Here is a 15,419-nt window from a genome sequence, read left to right as displayed (position 1 = left end):
TGCTTTTAGCTTAAGTGTAAATAAAGAAAATAATTTGTTCATTTGAAATGTGTAGCTTATGCAGGTTTGACATATTTGCAGTCTGAGTCTTGTTCATGGATTCAACATATTAAGGTATCAAAATTCATCACATTCAAAGCATAAGCTTAAAATGATGAGAAAGATAAGAATAATCAGTAAGTAATACTAATAGTATTTACAATATAGGGATGAAAATAAGTCAGGTTAAAGTAAAATGGCAGAGATAAAATAATTTGAGTCAGTCACAACAGCTAATGACTTCCCTTGAGTCTAATTATCCCGTATTTATTGACTTTTGGCCTCATTTAACCAGTGTTAAATTTCCAGATAGTTAAAACAGAGCAGTTAGTCCTTTGACAATAAACTTTTTTTATACATAATAAGGTCATTACATCTGATACATAAAAATCTAGTGTTTATTGTTGTCAGACAAAAATACAGTTTTAAATGTTTTTGGTTTATTTATTTTAGCTTTATGGGTACAACACTCTAGTAAAGCAGTAAAAACTGTAGTGGTTTCAGATTAATGGCATCTTCACCCATGGAGTTTGTTTACTTTGGTCAGTCAGTTGATGAGTTTGTTAACTATAACTTTATCTCGTAGTTAAGTTTCTTTTCAGTCAGAGAAAAGTCCAAACAAACCAAAACCTGTCACTCCAAGCTACACCAGAACGTTCAGTCGTTTATCGGTCTCATGTCAGATGCTAAGTAGTGAGCTAGTAGAAAACACAGAGTATTTATTCCAATCATTATTGTGTTTCTGGGCACTATTTCTGGTTTAAAAAAAAAAAAAGGAAAAAAAAAAGGAATTATTTGGATTATTTGTGCCCACACACACTTCTTGATTTCAAAAATCCTATGCGACTTGAACATCTTTATTGCCAAAAAAAGCAGATCCATTTCTGCATTAGAAATGGAATAATCTAAACGTTAGAGCAGTTTACCTTGGCCACTTCACGTTGGGCTAGATTTTGTGAATGTTTCAAACATGCCCCTTTATGCCTATTTGCACTTTATCATCAGAAGGAAGTAGTACAGAAAACCGTGTTCAGCTTGCTGCTGTTTCTAAATGCCTGCTCAAAACCTTAAACAGGATAAAGCAGCTGCAGAAAAGTGAACGGAGAAACGAGTCACTGAAAATCTTTTGCCATCGGTTTTAGTTTGCGACGAGCCTCCCGTAGTTTGAACATGCATCGCATTATGTTTTACGTGACGCTTAATAACATCACATCTTGTTAGTTATGACCCCCTGCTGCAGCCAAAACGCGCTAACTCCTCTATAACAAGCTCCATGGAAACAGCAGCGCTTTGTTCACGAGAGACTTTTCAATAATCAACAGGCCATATGTCTGCTGTTCTCTATATAAGCACACGGTCACACTCAGCTAACTCAGCTAAGGCTGTCTTTGTTTCTGCTCTTTTCTATACAGTATCATCCAGAACTAGTCAGGCCCCATATTTTTTTATCACATCTTATCACGTTAAGCCCACAAACTTCAATGTATTTCATAGAAATATGAAGTGATGGACCAACACAAGGTAGTTCATTAATAAACATGGGTCTAGAAAGTATTTGCTACATACAAATGCTCATCTATCCTCTTCAGATTTTTATGAAACCAGATTAGCTGTTACTTGTTGGGGTTTCACCTGAAATATAAAAGTTTGAAGTCGTAACATGAACAAATTGGAAAATGTGTAAAAAGCATTAAAGTTTCTGCAGTTCACTTAGCATCGTCGAGCCTTACCAGTTCCAAGATGGTGGCTTTGATGAATTTCGACTTTTACCAGAGTCCACTTTATAAGAATATATTAGTTCCCTGTTCTCCCCGGGGAACTCAGCTGGAATGCTGATGTATCAGATTAGTGGATGGAAGTCTAGATCGCTGAATGTCATATTTGCATACACAACACTGACTTTCTGTCTTAGGACAATGCAAGATGGCAGCTACAGAGACTTTGCAGCTGAGTAAAATGGCTAATGTGGAAGATAATTTATAATGAAATGACCAAACAAAATGCCACGACTACCACATTCACACCCAGTGAAAGGACATCGGTGGCGGAGGAGAGGTTATATAAAGAGGAACATTCGTGCTTTGCATTATGAATGCCATGGCCTACTTTGTAAAACAGAGGAAAAGTTGATTTATTTGTTATGTATAACCCAGACCTTAAGAAAACACTTTTTGAAATGTCTGACTTATGTGTCTTGGATTAGGATTTATGATTGTGTTAGACTGATTATGCCTAATTTTAGGTCTAGAAAATGTCAGATCTATTTGTTAAGTACACAATACGTTTTCTTGGGTAGTGCAGCATAGAAAAATGGCCAAGTAAAATTTTAACTAACTTTAAAGGTAAGGTGTGATCAGATTTTGTCAGTTTCATAGTTTTGCACCACATTAAAATACCCATTCAATAAATTAGATTTATGTTTAAAAGTCTTTATTTCTGTTAATTACGAAGATATTCCACTTACAGTTAACAAAAACATCACATTTAAAATTATATTACATCAGAGCAGCAAAAAATTAATTTTGAAATGTAACTTAAATGAAAAGTATGCTTAACACCTGTTTAAAGGTTTTCAATTTTCAAAAGGCATTTTCTAATCTGACAAATAAGCCTAATTGAAACACATATTCCAAATAATTGAAAATCAAAATATTCTGCACCCTTTCATAATAAGCTAATTATGAGATTTCCTGAACTAACAGTGTGTTTGCAGTAATCTGTAAAAATCTGCTGCATCAGGATTTTTATCAATGTGCTAAAGGTTACTGTAGGAAACAATGAAGATGAAAACAATACTCTCAGTTATAGCTGTAGTTTACATAGCAGGAGTCAAACTAGCTAAATGATCTTCAACCTCTGTTTCTTTTAAATAAACCAAAATGTCTCCATGCTTACAGAGTGTTGCTAACGTTAGCCTGCTCTAGCTAGCCATATGCTGATGTCTACAAATCCTCTCATAGCAGTTTGACATGTATTTATTACCACAGCTAAAAAGCTGCAAATTTACTTCATCACATTAGCTTTAATGTTGCTGGAAGCACATAAACTGAGCCGTGCTGCTCGTCAGCAGCATTAGCCAACAGCTGTGCGTCATTCAGCTCCCAGTCTGTCCAATCAAAATTAAAACGTTCTTAGCGTGAGCCTTCAGCAGTTAGCTTAATTATTCCAACACCAGGTAATGCGTTCAGTGTGCGGCAGGTTCTGTCTGCACGACTGGCAGAGAAGTGGAAGCTACACAGGTGAGACAAAGCCTAGAGGTTTCTTTTCGCTCTCTGTGAGCTGCTAATATCCGCGTTTGGGAGTGTTCTTGTAGTTTAGTGCTGAGAAGGTGATTTATTTTTATTTTTTTTTCCCATTTGGGAATGCCCACTTTCTACTACATGCAAGTTAAAAAGTAAAATTATTTCTGTAACCTTTTTTTGTATTACAAATTGCTTTTAGTTTTTTGAGGCTTTTTTTTTTTACATTCCGCCTTTCTTATTTTCTTTTAAAAATGTATTCAAAATCATAATTTTTACTTTCAGTGATATAATTATGATATAAAAAAACCCCTCAGTTATGAGTTGCAAAGTCATAGTTACCACTATCAACGTCATAATTATGAGAATTTGAGTTTGAATTTCAATATTGCATCATACCAAGTGTCTTCTTTTTTTTTCCTGCTGTTTGAAGTCGTGGAAAGGGGCGTTCATACTTCACTGTCCCAAGGATACATAATTAACTACATAAACAAACATGAAACAAAATATGTAGCTTTTCTTTATGTATTTTAAGGTTGCCAAAGTCAAGCTAGCATAAATGACCTACTTTCTACTCCCATATATTTCTGGACATTGTGGATAGATAAAAGTTCTACGCGTTTGTCATACATTGTCACATAGTGTCCAATTAAATTGTGTATATCTAGGAGTTCAGTGGCCTAAAGAACGATTGGTCCACATCTGTAAACAACTGCGCTCTTCAGCAGAAAAATCTAAATTTGCACATGAGGTGTTCAGACCAAGTTTAGCAGTACAAATAAGAGGACCTTAAAGGGAGCCCTGTGGGATTCCTTTATGTACAGTAAAATAAAACTGAACAAGGAAAATGTATAAAGCGATGAAACCCATTACTAAGTAAAATGTTTCCTCAGAGCCCCAATTTTAGGAATCTGTGATCACTACCAAAAAAAAGACGGTGAACTGTGATGCTAAATGTTTTTATTTATCAATTTCAACTGTTTTCTCGTTTCATTCACAACATAGTGGTATTTCAATACTTTTTTTTATTGAATATTTTGATATTACAGGACTAAAAATCCTTCTATGCTACTTTTGAAACTAAACTTACTGATTATTTGAACAATTATAAATCAGTATTGTCCCTTTTGTTGGGTTTTAACGTTTGATACATTATTGATCTAATGGATCACAGTGTGATGATTTTGAAAGTATGCAGTGTGAACCTGAGTAATGTTCAGGACTTTGACATGAGTGAAATAGGCTGCGGTCAGACTGTAAGCCAGTGTCCATCCCTCTCTCTCTGCTTCTCTTCATCATTTTAGAGGGGGAAAAAAGTGGAAATCTATTTCCTATTCTGTGATGAATAGTGCCACCTTTCTCATCAGTCTTCCTCACTATTATTGCTTTTCTCATTCTCTTTTTTTTTTTTTTTTTTTTTTTTTTTTGTTCCTGAAGTAAAAGGCTGGAGGACTGGGAGGAGTCGATATTCGTCCGCCACAAAGAGCAGTGCTACAGGTTGAGAGACAACGTCCACTTCCACATGTACATCAGCACTTCGCCATGTGGGGACGGGAGGCTAAACTCGCCTTATGAAATTACAAGCGATCGTAAGAAGACATTCATTCATTCATTACACCATAGTATGAAAGATAAAAGCTTATTCTTGTCTTATTTACTGAACATGAATTGTTAATTCATTAAGATAACTTTGTAGGGATGCACAATATTGGATTTTTGGTTGATATCCGATATGCCAATATACTAAAACTCATTTGGCCAATAACCGATACCAATACCGATATTTTTTTTTTTTTCCTGTACCTATTCACTGAAACTATATGGTTTTCTCTACTGTGGATTTAAAATGCTACATTATCTTTGACAATTTAGCCTGCTACCAAATGCTAAAGGCTGAAAATGATGCAACACTTTCAACTTGCATTATGTTTAATGCCGAGTTTATTCATGACATTTGCTTTCTCTAAGACAATGACAACACTCAAACCATGCAAATGTTGTGCTGCAGGCCTCATTGTCACTGGTTTGTCATAAAAAATCACCTTTTTATATCGGTGAGTTTCTTTGATGGAATGTCCAATATTAAATTTTACAGCTAGTGTCAGCCAATACAGACACTATGTTGATAATATTGTACATCCCTATAATTTTGGTTTGTTCTGCAAATTTAGAAACATTATCTTGACTGTTTTTCATCTTTCCTCACACATAGCTGCGACCGACCCCGTTAGTATCCTCCACATGGAGAAATATTCAGGAAACTCGTACAGAGAGAAAGAGAGAGTGAAGACTCTACCATCATCAGAGAAGCCTTGGAAATATTAGGCATTAAACCTCATAAATGTTCTGCAGTGTGCTCACAGAGATTATGAAATTTCAGGACACCTTTGACCAACTGTTCTTAAAACATTTCAGAGCCGGAAGCTACCGGCTTAATTTTTAGTCTCTGTCGGATCATAGGAACAGCTACGTAGCAAGAGAGGAAAACGATGGGAGAAACTGTGCTTTAAGCCCTAAGAAATGTGAGGCTATTAAAACATGAAGAGAAATTCTCTTGCGCACATTTCAGTAACATTTTTTTTTCCACAGAGACGTAGTTTCTGAGTCACAGATCTAAGAACTAGTAAGTAAAACTAAAGTACATGATTTCAGAGCAAATCCTGAAGGATGCAGATAAAAAGATCACTGATCGGACCTCAAAAATATGAGCAACTCTCACCAGTTCATCACTAACGTTCTCTTCCTTTTATATTTTCAAGTACTTTGGACCTTTACTAACAGTACAAGAACCCAAATAGGTCCCTTAGCTTTGCACACTCCCATGAAGAGACATTGCATCTCAAAGATAAAACGACAAGACCATTTGATTAACCAACTTTCCCCCTCCCCCATTCAGACAGAGCCTACTTAAACAGACCTGTTCTCATTTCCCTCCTTTCAAGTACACAGCAGCAGACACCTTATGAGGAAGCATCGAAGCCACCTGCGGACCAAAATCGAGTCTGGCGAAGGGACGGTTCCTTTGCGATGCCGAGGGCCCGTCCAGACATGGGACAGCATTCTACAGGGGGAGCAGCTCATCACCATGTCCTGCACAGACAAGATCACCAGGTCAGTGCTGTCACATGACCCATCTGGGGTTAAAGCTTTAGACTGAGTAGCATTGCTCTGATCTAACAGGACCAGAATCTGAATCCCTGACTAACTTCATTACTTTAGGTCTGCTGTCTGTGATCTTATGTCAGCTGCACATACAGTGAGTTGTGCAGCTGCATTATTTATTTTTTTTATTCACTGCTACTCTTTTGCACTGCTTTCAAAACAGTATTATAGTCTATGCACGCTACTTTGTTGATCTTGCGAAGGTTGGGGGTTTTTCTTTCCTCTTTTCCTTTGTTAAAAGGATCCTAGCAAAGTAATGGAGACTATATTGGCTGATGCAGCTTCCTGTCTGTGTCATGTGCTTTGTATGCTGTTGGTGCAGAAGACGGAGCAGCTGAAGCATTAGATTTTTAAGGTGCATTCACACTAGCCCTGTTTAGTCCGGTTTAATCAAACTCTAGCTTGTTTTCTCAGAAACTCCGGTTCATGTGAGGAGATGTGAATGTGTAATCAATCTCTGATGCAGACCAGCAAAGCAAACTCTGTCCCACCAACAAACCTCTGTCTTGGCTTGGTCAAAGTGAACTCTGGTGCTGCTCGAATACATATGTGAATGCAAGTGGACCGGAGACCGCTTCAAAAGCAGGAAGTGAACTATGGCACAGAGCATTATAGGTAAAGGAAACCAAAACAAATGTGCAAGTGTAGTGCTTTTACCAAAGACAAAAGAGAAATCCTACGTCTGCTAAAGTCTGATGCTATTCCGTTTTTGTTTAAATTTTGTGAAGTTTTCATGTCTTTTGTATCAGAAGGGCTTGGTGCACTTCAAGTGAGGATGTGGAATAGCTTTTTTTCACAGAAAAGGACAAAAAAAAACACTTATCATTTTACTGAGCATTTACCATTGTAGCATATACAGTTCTAACTGGCTACCCAGATTGCCGCTCATTCTTTTCGGCCATGTCAAAAAATTCTTCTGCATAAGCACCATAACTCCCACACTCTGTCATGTGTAACACTACTCCAGAATCGGTACAACCGTGAATGAGATCTCGGCGATGACCCAGTGATATTAGAACTCAATCTTTACTGTCTGCTGAAGATTCAATCACCTCGGCATTCCAGATCCTTGAAACTGAAAGCTTATTATTAGCTTTCAGAGTAGCTAAAGTCAAGCTTGATCTATTCTGATTAATTCAGCTAATAATTACATGAACAGGAGAGGACACTAACATTTTCATTTGTTCCTAAATAAAATAAAAAAAAGAATAACACAAAAAAAATGAGATGTTGAAATCACAACAAAAGTGACGTAACCTGTCCTGATGCAGCAGAACACTGTACAGTCCACAGCCTCGGCCCCCCGCCCCACCCCGCACACACACACTCTCATGTACTATGGATGGAGATGACAGGACTACACAATCCACAGAGTTTAATGCAACTGCAATCAAATGATTATCCTGTAATTCTGATTAAATGTAGTATTAGTTTTTCTGCAATTAAAAGATAATGAGTTTTCTAGCTCAAACATGAAATTCAATTTATTAACTATTGATTCAGCTCAGCAGAGGAGATACAAAAACATCTTCTACAGGAAATTCTTATTTCTGAGTTTTAAGGCCTCATTTCTATTTTGTATGCACTTTTTTCAGTGAATCTAGAGAAAAGTTTACTTATAAATAAAAGTGGTAATATTGGCATGTGCAATACTGCTCTGCTTACTTCTATCCATTTTAACTTATTTTATAAAAATCAAATTTTCTATTTGCGATTATTTTTACTCACTGGGGCAGATTTCTATATATATATAAAGAAAGAGAACCTTCAGCATTCAATCACCCGAGAAATTTCTGGTGTGCTTAAGTAAAGAAAGGTAAACTGAGTGGAGGAAAGGTTAACTTTATTAGAAGATTACCTTCTTCATGAAGAGCAGAGATTTAGCAGAATGAGGCCTTTTAAAACGGGCTTTCTGAAAGCCGAGCCGAGACTTGTCTGATATTTACCTAATCCATTTCTCTGCGCATGTGTCCAGGAAGCATGCTAGTCTAGGTAGTGCTTGTATTGATTTCCCATATGTGTCTGAATTTGGTAATCCTATTCTAATGATGAGTGCATTAATCGTGGCTGTGCTGTCATCTTTAAATCTGTAGTGTTGACTCTTTACTTGCCATCATGCTGGTCAAAGACTTGGCCACTATATTCTAACAAGTAGCTCACTCAAACATAATTTTTTGTGGACTGTTTTTGCTTAGTCGCTTCTTAAATGCTTACAATGAGTAACATTTTTAAATGGACAAGCTGCATATTGTTTATAGCTGCAATAAAGCATCAGTGATTGACTACGGCTCATTTACAGTCACTCGCATATGCAGAGTTTGATCATTTCTGAGGCTACAGTCTATATTTGATGTGATGAAACACACAGTTAGAGGTGCTAACTGATTAATTAAGATGCATTCAGAGATGCATGAGTAGATATATTCATAATAACCCCCAATAATCTGACAACTTTGTTCAAACTAATACTTTTACTTTTATTAGTTTATTAATCACTGAACGGATTGCCACTAAGATGCATTAAAGATCTGCTGCTGTTGCATCAACCTTCCAGACCAATCAGGTCTTCTGGTTCTGCTCTGCAAAAGCAGAACCAAACATGGAGAAGCAGCATTCAGCTTCTATGCACCACAAATCTGGAACAAACTTCCGGAAAACTGCAAAACAGCTGAAACACTGAGAGCCTTTAAATCAAGGTTAAAAACCCAGTTTAGTCGCTTTAGACTTATAACTAGAACATCGATCAATATATTTAATGTATATTTGTTTGAGAATAGCATTTGACAAATTGTAAAGTTTATTGCCTCTTTTACAACTGTTTACTGTTATGTTTTTATGATGTGAAGCATTTTAAACTGCCTTGTTGATTAAATGAACAAATAAACTTGACTGTTTGAATTAGGTACAAAATCAATATGCTTAAGGGAAATGAGTGGGATGAATCTACTGCATGTCCCATAACCTGCAATGAGCATCTTGGTAATTTGTTGAAAAACAAACCCACAGGATGATTCTGGCACCACCGTGTGGAAATGGGCTGTGCAGGTTCGTCATATAATGTCTTTTGATCCATGCAACTATTTTGACTCAACGTTATCGATTAGGTGACTTCTGAACTGGCTGCTCTAGGTTTTTATTTAGGGGTATCAATTCTTGCCATAGATGCACAAAGATTTTTATTTGTTAAACAACTTGAAAATGAGGTATCAATTTTTCTTGTACATTTCAAGTATGCCAAACCAAACAAAGTCCCAATGAAATACTTGGAAGTTTGTGGTTTTGCAATGCGACAAGCAAAAAAGTTTTACTGGGCTTAATTACTTTCTCGACTCATTGTAAAAGTGCATCTAGAAAGCTAAGGTTTGCATCCCCGCCGGCAGGGAGCCTACACAGCCAGGCTGTGGTTGTTTTGTTTTTTTTTCTGAATTGTCTGAAATCTTTTTTTTCTAAGTTTCTCTGCCAAGACGTGGCCTCTTCATGAGCTGAAACCATGAATTTAGCTTCGTAAGCATCTCGCTGTGCCAACCGAGCCATACAGAACGACAGCTGAGCTGCAGCGGCGTGTGTGTGTGACAGTGAGAAAGGACTGGTGGAACCATGCAGAGAAACTGAGCAAAATGATGCAGAAGATGGTTAGGAGTGGAGGTGAACCCCTCTCCTGTGTCGCTGCTGTTAATTTGACCAATTTGATTTAGTTGGCCGGGGTAAGGGACGGTGTGATTAAATCTACCCAGGTCACCAACAAGGGTGAAAGCAATTACTTTACAAAAAAACAGAGAGAGTGACGAGAGGCAGAGGGGACATCCTGCCTTTCATCCCTGCCTTCGCCCTCCTCCCTGCCTGGTGAAGACGGCAGACATGCTCCCTTTGCTCTGCAGCTTCCTCCTCCTCTTCTTTTTTTTTTTTTTTTTTTATCGCTGTAAATGATCAGTGGTTGCTGTTAAAGTGAGTGGGTCACCGAGGGCCGGTTTATCAAGGTCAGGCGAGGAGGGCGGAACTGAGAGCAGCTTAGGGCCGCGCGCTCCGGCTCTCTGCTGCAATCTGGAAGTGATCCCCCCTTTCCCCCTCCTTTGGATACTCTTTTTGTCCTCTGTCCCGCTCATTGCGCAACCTCCCATTACTTTTTATTTTATTTCCTCACTCCCTTTTACTTCCCGCACTTTATTATAGTTATTCCAGCTTCGACCAGAGGGGACATTAGAGATCCCGCGCGCTCATCGTAAACATCCCCGACGACCAAAAAAAAAAGAAACACAAGCTCTCGCCGCCTCGGCCGCTTTTGTTTTCTTAAGCGGTGCCCAGCGAAGACACTTTTGCAAATATTTGATTTGAAGGTGACAGCTGGATTTAATTGAGGGGCCTAAATGGCTTTCATATAACGATGATGTTCTCAATTTCACTGCGGTTTTATGCAGATGAACACATTACTTTAATGGCTCGGCATTTACTGGAGGAGGGAGAGGAGGGGATACAGAGAGGGGAGGAAGAAGGTCTCTTCCCCAGCCAGATGGCTGTCTTTTCTTGCATGAGATTAGAAGATGTCTCAGATTCACGGTGATGCATTCGGAGTGAATTAATATTTCAGCCCAAACTTCTTCTTCTTTTTTTTTTTCTTTTTTTTTAGCATCATCAGAGCACTTAGGATGAGTATGTGTTGGCGTTTCGAACAAAGCGCCTCTTTTTTTTTTTTCCTTTTTTTTCCCGTTTTGAGAGGGAAAGGCAGATCTTAGCGACAGATTGCAGGTAAAGCGGATGCAGACTCTCAGCCGCTTAGCGATTTTCCCAGAAAGCCGTTGATGTTAATTGACTGCTTGGAAAGCAAAAGCAGCTGTAATGAGTGATTATTAAGCCGGCGAGTGCCGGGGAGGGAGAGGAGGGGAAAAAGACAAGCGGGGCACCGTAATTGCATCACGAAACAAAAAAAGGAGGCATTGATTAACAAAAAGAACGATGTAAAGAAATTAGCCGCATAACGTTGGGAGCTCAGGTAAAACAGCAGACCTCCTCTACCCCGATAAATGGCGGGAATGGTAATAAACACGGTAATTATCATTTTCCATCCTCAAATTAGCATCTGCTGGTTAAATGGGAGAGGGTTTCCACGGTAGGTGGCACGCGACCAGCTGGCTGTGGAGTTAGCCGTGTCGCGCGTGAGGCTTCCTGAACAAAACTGAAGGTGATTGGCCCTTGCGCAGAGCAATCAACGGCGGCGCTCCTGCAGTGCATTAACCTCCGTGGCACTGATGAATGCACACATGGTAATGTGTTGTTCCATGTATTGAGTGCTGATGTACTGACCTTTGGCTGTGTTGTTCTTGGCGATGATGGTTTGGGGACGTGTGTTTTTATGTGCCCAACCAGTGGCTGTGATTCATCACGTCCCACATCGAGATAATGATCAAATTGTCTCTCCCTGTCATCGACGCGCTCACAGCTGTCTGTCTGTTTTCCGTCATTCAGTCCTGTCTCCTCGTCTGACGCCTCGTCTTGCTTTTCTCCTTCTCTCAGGTGGAACGTCTTGGGCCTGCAGGGGGCGCTGCTGAGCCACTTTGTGGAGCCGGTGTACCTGCACAGCATCACTGTGGGAAGCCTGCGCCACACGGGTCATCTGGGCAGAGTTCTGACCCAGCGGCAGGAGCGCCTGGGCCCTCTGCCCGCCACATACAGACGCAGCCAGCCTCTGCTAAGTGGTACGGCTAATTATTATTCGACCTCTGTTTAAAAGGCGGCTACCCTACATGGTTACATCTGTGCCAAAGGTACAGATGTAGCCATCTGTATTTGCAAAATGTTCAGATTTGGCAAGAAAAATGCATGATGCATTTTACTACTTGCAAAGATCTCACGTCCTATACTCCCCATGAGGTTGTTTACAGCGAAAGGAATATCTGGTAACCTTCATCGCATTGCATACGTCGCCACCAAACATTAGCGATTGGGTACAATCTGATCAAATCGTTTGAAAGTTTAACAGAGTCCACTCCTCCATCTGTATGAAGCAAAGCATAGAACAGCCAGGCTATGTAAAACCAGAAACATTGATTTTCTGCCTTATTTTTTTAAAAACATTAGATATGCAAGCTAAAAACAACCCAAAATGCCTGTAACAGGAAACTAAAGTTTGATCATGTGACTTGAACACTTCTGTTGTTTCTCAATATTTATGCCACCATGGTGTGCTAATGACAAAGTGGAGAAAGAAATCCAAAACAAAAATCTGCTGCTTTGTTTCTCTGATCGTTACTCCTCATTGTTCTCAGACCAAGCTACTACTGGAACATGCTAATGTGGTAACTGGGTGGGACTGAGGAGCACGGGGGCTTCAGAGCACCAACAGTGATTTAAAGAGTCTGTAATCGTATCATTAGTTACTTATTCAACAAAACCAAAGATGTTGCATTGAAGGTTTTTTTTTTTTTTTTTGGAAATCTAGACTGTCACTGATACTAGTATGTAAAGACTGATCTGTCATTGACGTAGCTAGCTAGGTATCACTTTGGTAGTTTGTCACCTGAATGCTAATTTTATTAGCAGTATATGGCTGCTTCAAGATGGTTATTTCATCGGTTCAGCACAACAAAAACATTTAGTCTATTACTACAAATATATTTCCCAATAATCCCTTTTTATCACCTTTTTAATAAGAAATACACCTGAATAGACTAAACATTGCTTTTGGCGCATGGCGGCTCAGTGTAACATAATAGTTGTCAAGCACAACCTTTATAATTCAGCACCTGCTCAGATCCACAATATTCTGTCTTAATAAACTATCATCAGCTTCCTGCTCCCAGCCTGAAGATTCTGACATGTATACAAGAATCTTCACGAAAAGTATGACTCATCTTCAAGGCAAGCGCACCACATCAGATCATTTCTTACACCCGACCCACAAACGCTTCACAAACTCGTGTTTCACTGCCGCTCCGCACTGTCATTGTTCCAAGCCTGAAAAGCAACAGCTTAGATGTCATCTGGCAAGTCAGCGTCCCGGGCTCCGCCGAGACCCGAGGCTTCTGTTTGTGGGAAAGATGAATGCTGGCAGAGGATCTGAATGACACCCAACTTGTAGCGACGGCGTCAGCCATCACTTCAGATCTAGGCCAGTCGGCGAGGTGGCGTGGCAGACGAGCAGAGAGATGTAGGGCAACATTTGGTTTCTGGGGGATCATTGATAAGAACAAAGGCAGCGAGAGTCGCAAACAGGGAAACACTTTAAATCATGTCAGACTCTGTATGAATAAGAAGCGAGCTCTACTGTTCCCTTTCCCCATCTATACCTGTATCGGCCGTCTTTACTTGAAAGGAAGAGAATAGACGTTTCTCAATCGATAGTGTGAATTTAACCTAGTCGCCTAAGAAAAGTTAAAGAAAACCTAATGAAGGCAAATTAATACAAGTGGGTAATAAAAATGAGACGAACGTTTTTTTTTTATACATCGTGTACAAGGTTTGTGTTAGCCTCTTTGGGAAGTGCTGCTGTTTCGTTGGGTCCTCTCCCCGTTTGACACGTCTTAAAACGATTCTGTTCTCCTTGTGTCTGGATCTGTCAGATCTCCGCACCTCCTGTGCTTTGAGTGGCAAAAGCCTATTGAAGAGCACAAGGGTGAGGGAAGGGAAGGAGATGGACAGACAGGGGAGACGGGCCTACACCAAATCGATGCAATCAGACCTCTTATCAGTCAGCCATTCAATCTGAAGGGAGCCCCGGACAGCGACAGGTGGGAGGACGGAAAAGAAGGGAAGACGGCTGTTTGCTTGCATTCAGATGTCCACACACCTCAACCTTCCTCTGCTCTCCTCCGTCACCCCAACGCTGACTCTGATGAAACATTGACTCTGATGAGTCCACTCCCTCCCCCTGCTTTATTTAAAAGCACGGCCCCCAGAGGAACGTCCAGGAGATCGCCAGGGCCGCTCTTATCGCAAACAGCCAAAGCAGCTCCACCTGAACCCCGAGGGCTAAACTCCCAAACACATCGATAGACCGACCGGCTTGTCCTTGACTGTTCAACACACACAAACCGGGACTTTGTTGTTGTTGTTTTTTTTTTTTTAGAATAAAGGGAACCAAAGCAGCAGCATTATTAACGATTATTCAGTTATTAATGTTTGATTCAGATTGTTGGAGCTGGATTCGCTTTAGTACGTTTTGATAGAAAACGGGGCTTATTGGGGGAAAACATCAGAAGACTTTTGAACTTTCTCGCTTTAGGAGGAAATGAAAACATCGCTTAAAATCAATTACTCATTAAATTCTAATGTCATCTAAGTAGCAGCACAGAGGCTACATGGATTTTTGCTTTTCTTTTTACTTTCATTAAAGGGCGAAGCCTCCATCAAAGTCCGCTTCAAACAATCAATCAGAAAAAAAAATTCAAGTTTCCGCTGCTCCCGGTGTTTCCCTGAAGGCGTGTAGTGGCCCTTTAACTTTATCACCTTGAGAAAAATTCTTATTCCTTACCTGGATCTTAACATACTCATTGAAAATCTACAGTTTCTATCAAACCTGTTGCTTCAAACACACCAAGCTGCTACCTGTAGTATCAAATATGAAGCCACCTGCACGGTTTAAAAAAAAAAAAAAAATCCTATATGCAGATGCTCCCATTGAGCTTCTCTCACTCTGCCAAGCATCCTCCCAGTGGAGACATTGATCAAGTCTTCATTGAAGGGAAAAATCAAATTGGCTATTACAGAAACACAGGAGTGAAGGCCATTGAATGGATGAAATGAGCCGTGAATGGAGCGAGAGGGAAGGCAAGAAGGCACGATGGATAGGGGGCTCTTTTGTTCAAAGAGGTGCATCTGCACAAGAGAGGAGAACGATGGGTAATAAGAGACTCTGAGGATTGTTCCTGTGGCAGGTGATTCATCCAGCTCCGTGGAGCGGAGGAAAAAGAAGAGGTGAGGCCGGTGAATGGAAGACGAGCGTGGAAATGGGGAATGGGGGGAGGATGATCCGCAGGCGTGTGCTGA

At 39.9% G+C, this 15,419-nt stretch overlaps 1 protein-coding gene across 1 annotated transcript in view; it reads left to right on the top strand.

Moving 5' to 3' along the window:
• adarb2 (adenosine deaminase RNA specific B2 (inactive)) overlaps positions 1-15,419 on the top strand; it is a 72,532-nt gene that overhangs the window by 46,957 nt on the left and 10,156 nt on the right. The window contains exons 5-7 of the mRNA XM_015045953.1: positions 4,716-4,867; positions 6,221-6,389; positions 11,949-12,130. Coding sequence (XP_014901439.1) covers positions 4,716-4,867; positions 6,221-6,389; positions 11,949-12,130 — 503 coding nt within the window. The remainder of the gene's footprint in view (positions 1-4,715; positions 4,868-6,220; positions 6,390-11,948; positions 12,131-15,419) is intronic.

Source organism: Poecilia latipinna, unplaced genomic scaffold (genome assembly GCF_001443285.1).
Source record: "Poecilia latipinna isolate Pla-1442-1.1 unplaced genomic scaffold, P_latipinna-1.0 Scaffold756, whole genome shotgun sequence".
In the NCBI taxonomy this organism is placed as follows: Eukaryota; Metazoa; Chordata; class Actinopteri; order Cyprinodontiformes; family Poeciliidae; genus Poecilia; species Poecilia latipinna.
Note: the sequence above shows the minus strand (reverse complement) of the source record. Positions and strands in the feature narration are given on the sequence as shown.